At 49.7% G+C, this 14039-nt stretch overlaps 1 protein-coding gene across 2 annotated transcripts in view; it reads right to left on the bottom strand.

Moving 5' to 3' along the window:
* Window positions 1-13349, bottom strand: part of LOC142186404 (uncharacterized) — a 30385-nt gene extending 17036 nt beyond the window's left edge. For both annotated transcript variants that reach the window (XM_075261254.1, XM_075261255.1), the window contains exons 1-3: window positions 13288-13349; window positions 7153-7263; window positions 6885-7046 (exon numbers count right to left, since the gene is read on the bottom strand). In XM_075261254.1, the coding sequence (XP_075117355.1) occupies window positions 6885-7046; window positions 7153-7230 (240 nt within the window). In that variant the 5' untranslated portion in view covers window positions 7231-7263; window positions 13288-13349. The remainder of the gene's footprint in view (window positions 1-6884; window positions 7047-7152; window positions 7264-13287) is intronic.
* Window positions 13350-14039: the final 690 nt, after the last annotated feature.

Here is a 14039-nt window from a genome sequence, read left to right as displayed (position 1 = left end):
CTAGTTGCCCTGTTAACATGGGGGCACGGGCCACCGTGGCATCCCGGCCTATTCACTACCTGGGAACCACCCCTAGGACAGAAAGTTTGGCCCCATTTCCAGATGACTCCATGAATGACCCATCTGTTCCACCTCCAGGGGTCTATGGGATTCAGCCTTCCGCCACACATCCCGCAAACCTTCAGCGGAAGCACTTGCAGGAGGTCCTACTGGATGGCCGAACAGTTGTTGGATTCCGGGACTCGGGAGCTTTCCTAACGGTAGCGGACCCCCGAGTTGTGCGACCCGAGGCCCTAGAGGAGGGCCCTGGCATTTCTATCAAGTTGGCAGGGGGTACTCGGAGACGTATTCCTAAAGCTACCGTGGAACTCGACTATGGTTATGGACCAAAACGATGCACAATTGGTGTGATGAGCGGGCTGCCGGCTGATGTTCTGTTAGGCAACGATGTTGGAAATCTACAGTGCCACTTTGTGGGAGCAGTGACCCGAAGCCAAGCTCAGGGAGAAGCCAACATGGATCCACCGGATTTTCTGCCAGATGCCAGCCCTTCAACCCTACAACTTTACCATTCAGTACCGCCGAGGGAACCAACACCAGAACGCAGATGAGTTATCCCGGCAGGAGGACATATGAGCTATAGAGACTGATGTGCATTCCCCAATTTACCTGTGTAGGCCAATTGTGTCATGCACATGTTTTGAGAGGGGGAGGGGTTGTCACGGGATGGTTAGAGTCTATACTATAGGCAATGTGTAATATATATTTCATGTGGAATGTATTCTCTAACCTGTTGTATACATCAATGTGTAGTTGGCTGATTGGGGTCTAGTGTGTTAGCACATTGTATGCAAATACCTCTAACTAGTGAGGACCAGTGAGGACAATGGGTGGAGATAATCTGCTCAGTGTCTCCAAGAAGATGTTGGATGGTGCATTGTCCATAGTAGACAGGGAGTCTGCTCTCCTTGGTATAGGTGAGGGGGGAAGGATCTGTGACTCAGCCCTTCCCACCCACAGATATAGGTGTAACAGTCTTAGTATATAGTTGTAGCTAGCAGTTAGTATGTGTTAGCCGGCCTGTGCACAGCTCTGCAGAGAGCCAGGACTTAGTTACAGGACCAAGGAACCAAAGTTATCATTGGATTGTGACTTCTGTGGACTTATTGTTGTTACGGTTGATGTGACCGCCGCCGGCTACTAACTTTGTGGATTACAATAAATTGCTGTTGTCTCCCGACCTCTTGCGTCCGTGTTGATTCAAAAGACCATCCGGAGGAAGACGTATACCTTTGCTCCGTGACAAAGATATTAAGATTTTTCTTAATTATATTTATGATGTTGTTGTATTGATTGCTGTAGGGGGTTGAGAAAAAAAGTTCACCTGATTTATTTTTGTTTTGGGGAGTACTATTTTTATCATCATGTAGTAAAGATGTTCTGTTTCTATTTGAGACAATTTTTTTGGCACGATTTAGACTCCATTTCGGATAGCCACGTTGTGTCAGTCTGAGGCAAATATTCTCAGATTCTGATTCATAGTCACAATTTTTAGAGCAATTACGTTTCGCTCTAATCAATTCTCCTACTGGAATTGCTCTTGTCGTGTGGATGGGGTGGCAACTTCGTGCATGGAGTGTTGTATTGCCTGCATTTTGTTTCCTAAAAAGTTTAGTGATGACACATCCATTTATGGGGTCTCCTATCAGAGTTACATCCAAAAAATCAATCCGGTTTTCATTGAAATTGGATGTAAACTTGAGATTATAATTATTCTTGTTGAGATGGTCGGTGAAGGAGGAGGATTTTGACACTTCCCCCGACCAAACCAACAATACGTCGTCTATGTAACGACCATAAAACTGTATATCCTCAATATAGGGATTGTTTTGTGAGTGTACGTATTGTTCTTCAAACCAAGCCATGGTCAGATTTGCGAGGCTGGGAGAGAATTTAGCTCCCATGGGGACTCCTTGGAATTGCAAAAAGTATATATCATCAAACATGAAAAAATTATGTTTTAGCAGGTAGTCCATGATTGAGATAATATACTCAATGAAATCCTCTGAGAAATTAGAATACCTGTATAGATGATATCCAAGGGCTTCTAAGGCTACATGGTGGGGTATACTGGAATACAAAGATATTACATCGCAAGTTAACCACTTATATCCTGGTTCCCATATAAATTTCTCAAAAATATTCAAAAGATCTTTCGTGTCTTTTATGAAACCTGGCACTCTAGCGGTCAGCGGTTGAAGGATGGAATCCATCCATGCTCCCAGTCTTTCGTTTAACGACCCAATACCTGCTATAATTGGTCTGAGTGGTGGAGGGAGTAAGTTCTTGTGCACTTTTGGGAGGCCATGAATAATGGGCGTCACTGGATTTTTCACCAATAGAAAATCCGCCTCCTTTTCACTGAAGAAACCTCCACTCACCCCCTCAGATAGAATTCGTGATATTTTAGTAGAAAATAATTTAGTAGGGTCTTGATCTAGTTTTCTGTATGTTGTGGAGTCTTGTAGTATGGTCAATACACTTGTCTCATAGTCTGTTTTGTTGAGAACTACTATTTTACCTCCCTTGTCAGCCTGCTTGATAGTTATATTAGTATTTGATTCCAGTTCTTTAAGACAGATTTTTTCAGATATAGAGAGATTATGTTTACTGTTGGTGAGGTGAGTAGTGTTTGCCAATTCTATTAATTCTTTTTCTACTCTGGTTTGAAACTGTTCTATCGCAGGTATGCGTGAGGTTAATGGGTAATAATCAGGATTGGTGGTGTTAACTGGTACTTTCTCAATGTATCTGTCATGACTGACTCTATTCTGCAAAGAGATAAGTTGATTGAGACATACTTGTTCTTTAAATGAAAGACTCTTGAATTCATTAGTGATCTCAGTGTCTTGTGAGTCATGTGAGATGCAGTTATGTTGGCCCTGTGTTGAAAAATGTCTTTTAACTGTAATCGCTCTTACAAATTTGTTTACGTCTAAAAGAGTATGGAACAGATTGAAATGTTCTGTAGGTACAAACCCTAAACCTTTGCTCAATAATTTCAGACATGTTTCAGACAATTTGTAATCAGACAAATTAAGTACACTGTAATTAGATGCATTAATATTTATTGAAGAGTTGTTCGGATTATTCGGATTATGATGGTGATTGTCCCTTTCTTCTATGTTTTCCGAAAGCTGCGAGTATGGTACTGTGGGTCTTTTTTTGTGTTTTCGCCCCCCGCGATGTTTTTTCTTGTTTGTGTAGCCAGCCGTGATGTTCCTGGTACGTTTGGGCCGGGGGATAAAAAAGAGGATGATGAATCCGTATCTGTAGTTTCAAAACCTTTTTCAGAGGAACTAAAGGATACTCTCCTTGTGGCTGTGTTGTATTGTTTATCATTACGTTTTTTCCACGACCTGTTCTTTTTCAGAATAGATTTAGGGGTTCTGTTGTCATTCCAGTTATAGACATGTTCTGATTCATAATCTTTAAGGTCTCTTTCAAATTTCCTCTTTTTGGTTTCGATGATATTGTTCTCTAAATCTTTCATTTGTTTTTGTAATTTTTGCCATTCCTCTTTATATAGTGCATTCTCCACATGGGGTGAAATTTCCTCTTTCAGTTTATCGATTTCCTCTTTCAGTGTGATCAATTTCTTTTCTTCTTGAGTGATGATTAACTTAATTAGGTTCAAGGAACATTCCGAGAGGGTATTTTCCCATGCAAGTTGGAACTCGGGACCATAATCTGTAGTTGGAAATTTTTTTAGACGTAAACCTCTCGGTATCATCTTTTTGTCTGTATATGAGGAGAGTGTTTTAAAGTCCCACCACACTTTGGTTTCATTAGACCATACACTCTTCAGTTTATACATAAGTGTGGTAACATCATCTTTTTGTTGGATAGTTTCTTTGTTCAAACTAAAAACTTCTGCAAGCTTGCGATTTCTATCGCTCTCAGTAGAAAAATCCATTTTAATATAATGTTGTATATACAAAAATTTTAAACAAGTTTTTTATAACAAAAAACAATAATGACAATTATGACAAATATTGTTTATGGGTGTCCACTATGGGCTATAATACTGTGTGCAGGGACCACTATGGGGCATAATACTGTGTGCAGGGGGCACTATGGGGGATGATACTGTGTGCAGGGGTCACTATGGGGTATAATACTGTGTGCAGGGGCCACTATGGGATATAATACTGTGTGCAGGGGGCACTATGGGACATAATACTGTGTGCAGGGGCCACTAAGGGACATAATACTGTGTGCAGGGGCCACTATGGGGCATAATACTGTGTGCAGGGGCCACTATGGGACATAATACTGTGTGCAGGGGCCACTATGGGGATAATACTGTGTGCAGGGGCCACTATCGAGGATAATACTGTGTGCAGGGGCCACTATCGAGGATAATACTGTGTGCAGGGTCTACTATGGGGGATAATACTGTGTGCAGGGGCCACTATGGGATATAATACTGTGTGCAGGGGCCACTAAGGGACATAATACTGTGTGCAGGGGCCACTAAGGGACATAATACTGTGTGCAGGGGCCACTATGGGGCATAATACTGTGTGCAGGGGCCACTATGGGGGATGATACTGTGTGCAGGGGCCACTATGGGGGATAATACTGTGTGCAGGGGCCACTATGGGGGATAATACTGTGTGCAGGGGCCACTATGGGGGATGATACTGTGTGCAGGGGCCACTATGGGGGATGATACTGTGTGCAGGGGCCACTATGGGGGATAATACTGTGTGCAGGGGCCACTATGGGGGATAATACTGTGTGCAGGGGCCACTATGGGGCATAATACCGTGTGCAGGGGCCACTATGGGGGATAATACTGTGTGCAGGGGCCACTATGGGGCATAATACTGTGTGCAGGGGCCACTATGGGACATAATACTGTGTGCAGGGGCCACTAATGGACATAATAGTGTGTGCAGGGGCCACTAATGGACATAATAGTGTGTGCAGGGGCCACTAATGGACATAATAGTGTGTACAGGGGCCACTAATGGACATAATAGAGTGCGGAGGAGGGGACGGTCGAGGTCTTCGGTGTCAGTGTCGGTCTTCGGTGTCAGTTGGGGGGGGGGGGGACCCATGTCAAAAGTTCGCCATGGGGCCCCGCCATTCCTAGTTACACCACTGTTCCAGTGTATTGTTCCTGCAGTTCAGTGGCCGCATAAGCAAACACTCTTATCTAACTCAGACACCTCCAGCCTCAACACTCAGCTCTAGATAATGCTAAGTGGATAATCTTCTGCCAGATAGATTCGGAATTAGCATTATCTAGCCACTGAGTGTTCACTATCTATGAGGTTGGAGGTGTTGGGCCTAGATAAGAGTGTTTGCTTATGCGGCCACTGAACTGTAGGAACAATACACTGGCGTCTATTCACATGGATCCTAATCGACACAGCAGGAGGGTAATAAATGAATATGAAAATAAGCCTAAGGGCATCCTAGTGATTGTTAGTGCAGGTTCACATTCAATCACAGACCATTCACTTGGGGAGGGGAAAACCTTTTTTTTTTTTTTTTACAAAAAACTGCTCCAGAAAACGCTCCAAAAAACGCCTCGAGGTCAAAAAGCCGCTTCCTAATTAGGAAGTGTTTTTTTTTCCGGACCAAAATAAGCCAGGCGGTTTTCACCAAAAACATCTTTACATTAATAAATATATAATGTAAACAAAAATAAACAAATGTACATGGTAGGTACCCCCCCCGTGCACATAAGTCCCCACTGTCCAAAAATAGCGTTATTTTTTCCCTACACTAAATTAATGTCATTTGGTCACTTTGCTTTCCCAAACATACCAAACATTGGTACCAATAAAAAGTACAACTTGCCCGGCAAATAAAGAGCCTTGCAAATAAGCCCTCACATGGCTATGTCGAAAAATAAAAAAAAATTACGAATTTTGGAAGACAAGGAGGGAAATCTGAACTAAGTCACGATATCCACCATGTTATTACTGCAGATATTAGGAGGGGTAAATGAGTTTTGTAAGTTCAGTTAATAAATTGTATTGCTAAAATGGGTGGCTAAGTAAAATGTTCTGTGAGCTTATCTCCTGGGCCTCATTCACACCCACCATCAATGACACCACAAAACACCACCACAGAGAAGACACACAGAACAGTGCCCGGGGAACTTTCAACATCACCCAAGTGCAATCCCCTCCTCATTGTGCCTGTAAGAGGATTTGGTGCAAGAAGCCAATGTAAGCAGAGAAGGAGTGAGTGGCCACCATCTTGGGCTTCATCCACCTGCCTTCAGTCACTGGCCTCTGTGGTAGTATGTGAGGTATCAGTTACATGTCAGCAGTGACATCTCAAGTGCTACACGTTGGCTGCAATGGTCACAGGACCCTCAGCACTTCTGACCGGGCACCAAACGGAACAGGGAACAGTAAAATTATTCCCAGCAGCGCACACCTTACCAGTCAGCAACTGAGGCATAATCCAGAAAGCTCCTTCCCAGCAGTGCTCACCTCACTAGTCAGCAGATCAACCATCACCCAGAAACCTCCCTCCCAGCAGTGCTTACCTCACCAGTCAGCAGCACCATCACCCAGAGACCTCCCTCCCAGCCTTCCCAGCAGCGCTCACCTCACCAGTCAGCAGCACCATCACCCAGAAACCTCCCTCCCAGCCTTCCCAGCAGCGCTCACCTCACCAGTCAGCAGCACCATCACCCAGAAACCTCCCTCCCAGCCTTCCCAGCAGCGCTCACCTCACCAGTCAGCAGCACCATCACCCAGAAACCTCCCTCCCAGCCTTCCCAGCAGCGCTCACCTCACCAGTCAGCAGTACCATCACCCAGAAACCTCCCTCCCAGCCTTCCCAGCAGTGCTCACCTCTCCAGTCAGCAGCTCAGCCATCTTGTTGGTCAGGTCCAGGATCTCCTGATAGCGGTTTCTCTCATGTATCAGTGAGTGAGGCGGAGACAAAGTGATAAGATCCTGGTTCCTGCTCCATCCTTCACCCTCCTCAGATATCTTCTTCACTACTATGTAATCCTGTACATGGAGAGAGACATTGATGTCACTTTATACATTCCCTTCACCTCACCAGTCCTTGCTTTATGAAGAGACACCAGACATGACATGTCCCAGGATCCCTCACCTCTCCAGTTAAGAGATGGATTATTTCCAGGGTGAGGTTTAATATTCTCTCCACCATCTGTTTTCTGTCTTTGTCCATCCTTTGTAGATCAGTCAGGATAGGATGTATTTTCTTGTTTTTGGAATCAGAAGGAAGAGGAAGAATGAGCTAAATAACATGAAAGAACACCCTATATGTATTATACTATCTCAATAATGTTATAAAGGAATACACCGTATACACTCATACAGCAACTATATATTCACCTACTCTGCATGATGAAGGACACTAACCCTGAAAGAGCTTTCTGCTGATGAGAGTCTGGTTGGTGGTCATCCTAGCTCTGTCCCAAGGCCTGTTTTAAAAGGTTGGACATTGACCTCACGGAAAGATTTACACATGTTCTGTGTTTTCCACCTGCTCCTGCTTTTGGTTTAAAAGCCACCAGAGCAGCCTTCTTACCCCAGCTCATAACTAGGTGAGCAGCCTTCTTACCCCAGCTCATAACTAGGTGAGCAGCCTTCTTACCCCAGCTCGTGTCTAGGTGAGCAGCCTTCTTACCCCAGCTCATGACAGGGAGAGCAGCCTTCTTACCCCAGCTCATAACTAGGTGAGCAGCCTTCTTACCCCAGCTCGTGTCTAGGTGAGCAGCCTTCTTACCCCAGCTCATGACAGGGAGAGCAGCCTTCTTACCCCAGATCGTGACAGGGAGAGCAGCCTTCTTACCCCAGCTCATGACAAGGAGAGCAGCCTTCTTACCCCAGCTCGTGACAGGGAGAGCAGCCTTCTTACCCCAGCTCATGACAGGGAGAGCAGCCTTCTTACCCCAGCTCGTGTCTAGGCGAGCAGCCTTCTTACCCCAGCTCGTGACTAGATGAGCAGCCTTCTTACCCCAGCTCGTGACTAGATGAGCAGCCTTCTTACCCCAGCTCGTGACTAGATGAGCAGCCTTCTTACCCCAGCTCGTGACTAGATGAGCAGCCTTCTTACCCCAGCTCATGACAGGGTGAGCAGCCTTCTTACCCCAGCTCGTGACAGGGAGAGCAGCCTTCTTACCCCAGCTCGTGACTAGATGAGCAGCCTTCTTACCCCAGCTCATGACAGGGTGAGCAGCCTTCTTACCCCAGCTCGTGACAGGGAGAGCAGCCTTCTTACCCCAGCTCGTGTCTAGGCGAGCAGCCTTCTTACCCCAGCTCGTGTCTAGGCGAGCAGCCTTCTTACCCCAGCTCGTGTCTAGGCGAGCAGCCTTCTTACCCCAGCTCGTGACAGGGAGAGCAGCCTTCTTACCCCAGCTCATGACAGGGAGAGCAGCCTTCTTACCCCAGCTCGTGACAGGGAGAGCAGCCTTCTTACCCCAGCTCGTGACTAGATAAGCAGCCTTCTTACCCCAGCTCGTGACTAGATGAGCAGCCTTCTTACCCCAGCTCATGACAGGGAGAGCAGCCTTCTTACCCCAGCTCGTGACTAGATGAGCAGCCTTCTTACCCCAGCTCGTGACTAGATGAGCAGCCTTCTTACCCCAGCTCATGACAGGGAGAGCAGCCTTCTTACCCCAGCTCGTGACTAGATGAGCAGCCTTCTTACCCCAGCTCGTGTCTAGGCGAGCAGCCTTCTTACCCCAGCTCGTGTCTAGGCGAGCAGCCTTCTTACCCCAGCTCATGACAGGGTGAGCAGCCTTCTTACCCCAGCTCGTGACAGGGAGAGCAGCCTTCTTACCCCAGCTCGTGTCTAGGCGAGCAGCCTTCTTACCCCAGCTCGTGACTAGATGAGCAGCCTTCTTACCCCAGCTCGTGACTAGATGAGCAGCCTTCTTACCCCAGCTCGTGACTAGATGAGCAGCCTTCTTACCCCAGCTCGTGACTAGATGAGCAGCCTTCTTACCCCAGCTCATGACAGGGTGAGCAGCCTTCTTACCCCAGCTCGTGACAGGGAGAGCAGCCTTCTTACCCCAGCTCGTGACTAGATGAGCAGCCTTCTTACCCCAGCTCATGACAGGGTGAGCAGCCTTCTTACCCCAGCTCGTGACAGGGAGAGCAGCCTTCTTACCCCAGCTCGTGTCTAGGCGAGCAGCCTTCTTACCCCAGCTCGTGTCTAGGCGAGCAGCCTTCTTACCCCAGCTCGTGTCTAGGCGAGCAGCCTTCTTACCCCAGCTCGTGTCTAGGCGAGCAGCCTTCTTACCCCAGCTCGTGACAGGGAGAGCAGCCTTCTTACCCCAGCTCATGACAGGGAGAGCAGCCTTCTTACCCCAGCTCATGACAGGGAGAGCAGCCTTCTTACCCCAGCTCGTGATAGGGAGAGCAGGCTTCTTACCCCAGCTCGTGACTAGATAAGCAGCCTTCTTACCCCAGCTCGTGACTAGATGAGCAGCCTTCTTACCCCAGCTCATGACAGGGAGAGCAGCCTTCTTACCCCAGCTCGTGACTAGATGAGCAGCCTTCTTACCCCAGCTCGTGACTAGATGAGCAGCCTTCTTACCCCAGCTCATGACAGGGAGAGCAGCCTTCTTACCCCAGCTCGTGACAGGGAGAGCAGCCTTCTTACCCCAGCTCGTGACAGGGAGAGCAGCCTTCTTACCCCAGCTCGTGACTAGATGAGCAGCCTTCTTACCCCAGCTCATGACAGGGTGAGCAGCCTTCTTACCCCAGCTCGTGACAGGGAGAGCAGCCTTCTTACCCCAGCTCGTGTCTAGGCGAGCAGCCTTCTTACCCCAGCTCATGACAGGGTGAGCAGCCTTCTTACCCCAGCTCGTGACAGGGAGAGCAGCCTTCTTACCCCAGCTCGTGTCTAGGCGAGCAGCCTTCTTACCCCAGCTCGTGACTAGATGAGCAGCCTTCTTACCCCAGCTCGTGACAGGGAGAGCAGCCTTCTTACCCCAGCTCGTGTCTAGGCGAGCAGTCTTCTTACCCCAGCTCATAACTAGGTGAGCAGCCTTCTTACCCCAGCTCATAACTAGGTGAGCAGCCTTCTTACCCCAGCTCGTGTCTAGGTGAGCAGCCTTCTTACCCCAGCTCATGACAGGGAGAGCAGCCTTCTTACCCCAGCTCATAACTAGGTGAGCAGCCTTCTTACCCCAGCTCGTGTCTAGGTGAGCAGCCTTCTTACCCCAGCTCATGACAGGGAGAGCAGCCTTCTTACCCCAGATCGTGACAGGGAGAGCAGCCTTCTTACCCCAGCTCATGACAGGGAGAGCAGCCTTCTTACCCCAGCTCGTGACAGGGAGAGCAGCCTTCTTACCCCAGCTCATGACAGGGAGAGCAGCCTTCTTACCCCAGCTCATGACAGGGAGAGCAGCCTTCTTACCCCAGCTCGTGACAGGGAGAGCAGCCTTCTTACCCCAGCTCATGACAGGGAGAGCAGCCTTCTTACCCCAGCTCGTGACTAGATGAGCAGCCTTCTTACCCCAGCTCATGACAGGGAGAGCAGCCTTCTTACCCCAGCTCGTGACAGGGAGAGCAGCCTTCTTACCCCAGCTCATGACAGGGAGAGCAGCCTTCTTACCCCAGCTCGTGACTAGATGAGCAGCCTTCTTACCCCAGCTCATGACAGGGTGAGCAGCCTTCTTACCCCAGCTCGTGACAGGGAGAGCAGCCTTCTTACCCCAGCTCGTGTCTAGGCGAGCAGCCTTCTTACCCCAGCTCGTGTCTAGGCGAGCAGCCTTCTTACCCCAGCTCGTGTCTAGGCGAGCAGCCTTCTTACCCCAGCTCGTGACAGGGAGAGCAGCCTTCTTACCCCAGCTCATGACAGGGAGAGCAGCCTTCTTACCCCAGCTCATGACAGGGAGAGCAGCCTTCTTACCCCAGCTCGTGATAGGGAGAGCAGGCTTCTTACCCCAGCTCGTGACTAGATAAGCAGCCTTCTTACCCCAGCTCGTGACTAGATGAGCAGCCTTCTTACCCCAGCTCATGACAGGGAGAGCAGCCTTCTTACCCCAGCTCGTGACAGGGAGAGCAGCCTTCTTACCCCAGCTCGTGACTAGATAAGCAGCCTTCTTACCCCAGCTCGTGACTAGATGAGCAGCCTTCTTACCCCAGCTCATGACAGGGAGAGCAGCCTTCTTACCCCAGCTCGTGACTAGATGAGCAGCCTTCTTACCCCAGCTCGTGACTAGATGAGCAGCCTTCTTACCCCAGCTCATGACAGGGAGAGCAGCCTTCTTACCCCAGCTCGTGACAGGGAGAGCAGCCTTTTTACCCCAGCTCGTGACTAGATGAGCAGCCTTCTTACCCCAGCTCATGACAGGGTGAGCAGCCTTCTTACCCCAGCTCGTGACAGGGAGAGCAGCCTTCTTACCCCAGCTCGTGTCTAGGCGAGCAGCCTTCTTACCCCAGCTCGTGTCTAGGCGAGCAGCCTTCTTACCCCAGCTCGTGTCTAGGCGAGCAGCCTTCTTACCCCAGCTCGTGACAGGGAGAGCAGCCTTCTTACCCCAGCTCATGACAGGGAGAGCAGCCTTCTTACCCCAGCTCATGACAGGGAGAGCAGCCTTCTTACCCCAGCTCGTGATAGGGAGAGCAGGCTTCTTACCCCAGCTCGTGACTAGATAAGCAGCCTTCTTACCCCAGCTCGTGACTAGATGAGCAGCCTTCTTACCCCAGCTCATGACAGGGAGAGCAGCCTTCTTACCCCAGCTCGTGACTAGATGAGCAGCCTTCTTACCCCAGCTCGTGACTAGATGAGCAGCCTTCTTACCCCAGCTCATGACAGGGAGAGCAGCCTTCTTACCCCAGCTCGTGACAGGGAGAGCAGCCTTCTTACCCCAGCTCGTGACAGGGAGAGCAGCCTTCTTACCCCAGCTCGTGACTAGATGAGCAGCCTTCTTACCCCAGCTCATGACAGGGTGAGCAGCCTTCTTACCCCAGCTCGTGACAGGGAGAGCAGCCTTCTTACCCCAGCTCGTGTCTAGGCGAGCAGCCTTCTTACCCCAGCTCGTGTCTAGGCGAGCAGCCTTCTTACCCCAGCTCATGACAGGGTGAGCAGCCTTCTTACCCCAGCTCGTGACAGGGAGAGCAGCCTTCTTACCCCAGCTCGTGTCTAGGCGAGCAGCCTTCTTACCCCAGCTCGTGACTAGATGAGCAGCCTTCTTACCCTAGCTCGTGACTAGATGAGCAGCCTTCTTACCCCAGCTCATGACAGGGTGAGCAGCCTTCTTACCCCAGCTCGTGACAGGGAGAGCAGCCTTCTTACCCCAGCTCGTGTCTAGGCGAGCAGCCTTCTTACCCCAGCTCGTGTCTAGGCGAGCAGCCTTCTTACCCCAGCTCGTGACTAGATGAGCAGCCTTCTTACCCCAGCTCGTGACTAGATGAGCAGCCTTCTTACCCCAGCTCATGACAGGGTGAGCAGCCTTCTTACCCCAGCTCGTGACAGGGAGAGCAGCCTTCTTACCCCAGCTCGTGTCTAGGCGAGCAGCCTTCTTACCCCAGCTCGTGTCTAGGCGAGCAGCCTTCTTACCCCAGCTCATGACAGGGTGAGCAGCCTTCTTACCCCAGCTCGTGACAGGGAGAGCAGCCTTCTTACCCCAGCTCGTGTCTAGGCGAGCAGCCTTCTTACCCCAGCTCGTGTCTAGGCGAGCAGCCTTCTTACCCCAGCTCGTGTCTAGGCGAGCAGCCTTCTTACCCCAGCTCGTGTCTAGGCGAGCAGCCTTCTTACCCCAGCTCGTGACTAGATGAGCAGCCTTCTTACCCCAGCTCCTATTATCAACATATTCTCTAAGCAACCACATGTATCATAGAAATCTGTAGCCACATCCTCTATGGAAAATAATTCTGCACTAAGATACAGCCATGAGTACACACTATGACATACCGAGTATACATACATGGCATAACGAGGACAAACATCATATACAGTCATGTACTATACAAACACATGCCACATACACAGTATATAGTATATATATACGGTATAACAAGGACAAATATCATATACAGTCATGTGTTATATAAACACACGCCACATACACAGTATATATACATGGTATAACAAGAACACACATCATATACAGTCACGTACTATAAAAACACACGCCACATACACAGTATATATATATATATATATATATATATATATATATATATATATATATATATATATGGTATAACGAGGACAATAGCCACATACACAGTATAATAATAACACAGATACAAGTCACCGTCTCCTCACCAGCAATGTATTGATAGATGCTGAGGAGGACTTCTGATAAGGTAAATACTAGACACCGTAAGGACCTTCTGACGTCACAAGGTCACATGACCGGATAGGCGTGTCTTTACTTGTAAGCAAGACCTTCCACTGTAGCCTGTGTAGTGGAGCGACATGGAGAGCTGCTGTGAGGTGCAGGGTGTAGTGAGGGGGAAGACACAGTAGGTGGCCTGCAGGGAGTAGTGTAGAGGGGGAGAGATTTGGGGGGAAGAGATGTGGGGGCAGGGTGTAGTGTGGGGGGGGAGAGATGGTGGGGTGCAGTGTGGGGGGAGAGATGGTGGGGTGCAGAGGGGGGGAGAGATGGTGGGGTGCAGGGTGTAGTGTGGGGGGGGGGGGAGAGATGGTGGGGTGCAGGGTGTAGTGTGGGGGGGGGGGGGAGAGATGGTGGGGTGCAGGGTGTAGTGTGGGGGGGGGGAGAGATGGTGGGGTGCAGGGTGTAGTGTGGGGGGGGGGAGATGGTGGGGTGCAGGGTGTGTGGGGGGGGGAGAGATGGTGGGGTGCAGGGGTGTGGGGGGGGGGAGAGATGGTGGGGTGCAGGGTGTAGTGTGGGGGGGGGGGAGAGATGGTGGGGTGCAGGGTGTAGTGTGGGGGGGGGAGAGATGGTGGGGTGCAGGGTGTAGTGTGGGGGGGGGGAGAGATGGTGGGGTGCAGGGTGTAGTGTGGGGGGGGGAGAGATGGTGGGGGTGCAGGGTGTAGTGTGGGGGGGGGAGGGA

The sequence above is a fragment of the Leptodactylus fuscus genome (assembly GCF_031893055.1).
Source record: "Leptodactylus fuscus isolate aLepFus1 chromosome 10 unlocalized genomic scaffold, aLepFus1.hap2 SUPER_10_unloc_1, whole genome shotgun sequence".
NCBI classification, from domain to species: domain Eukaryota; kingdom Metazoa; phylum Chordata; class Amphibia; order Anura; family Leptodactylidae; genus Leptodactylus; species Leptodactylus fuscus.
The sequence above is the reverse complement of the archived record's forward strand: the minus strand, read 5'-3'. Positions and strand labels throughout refer to the sequence as shown.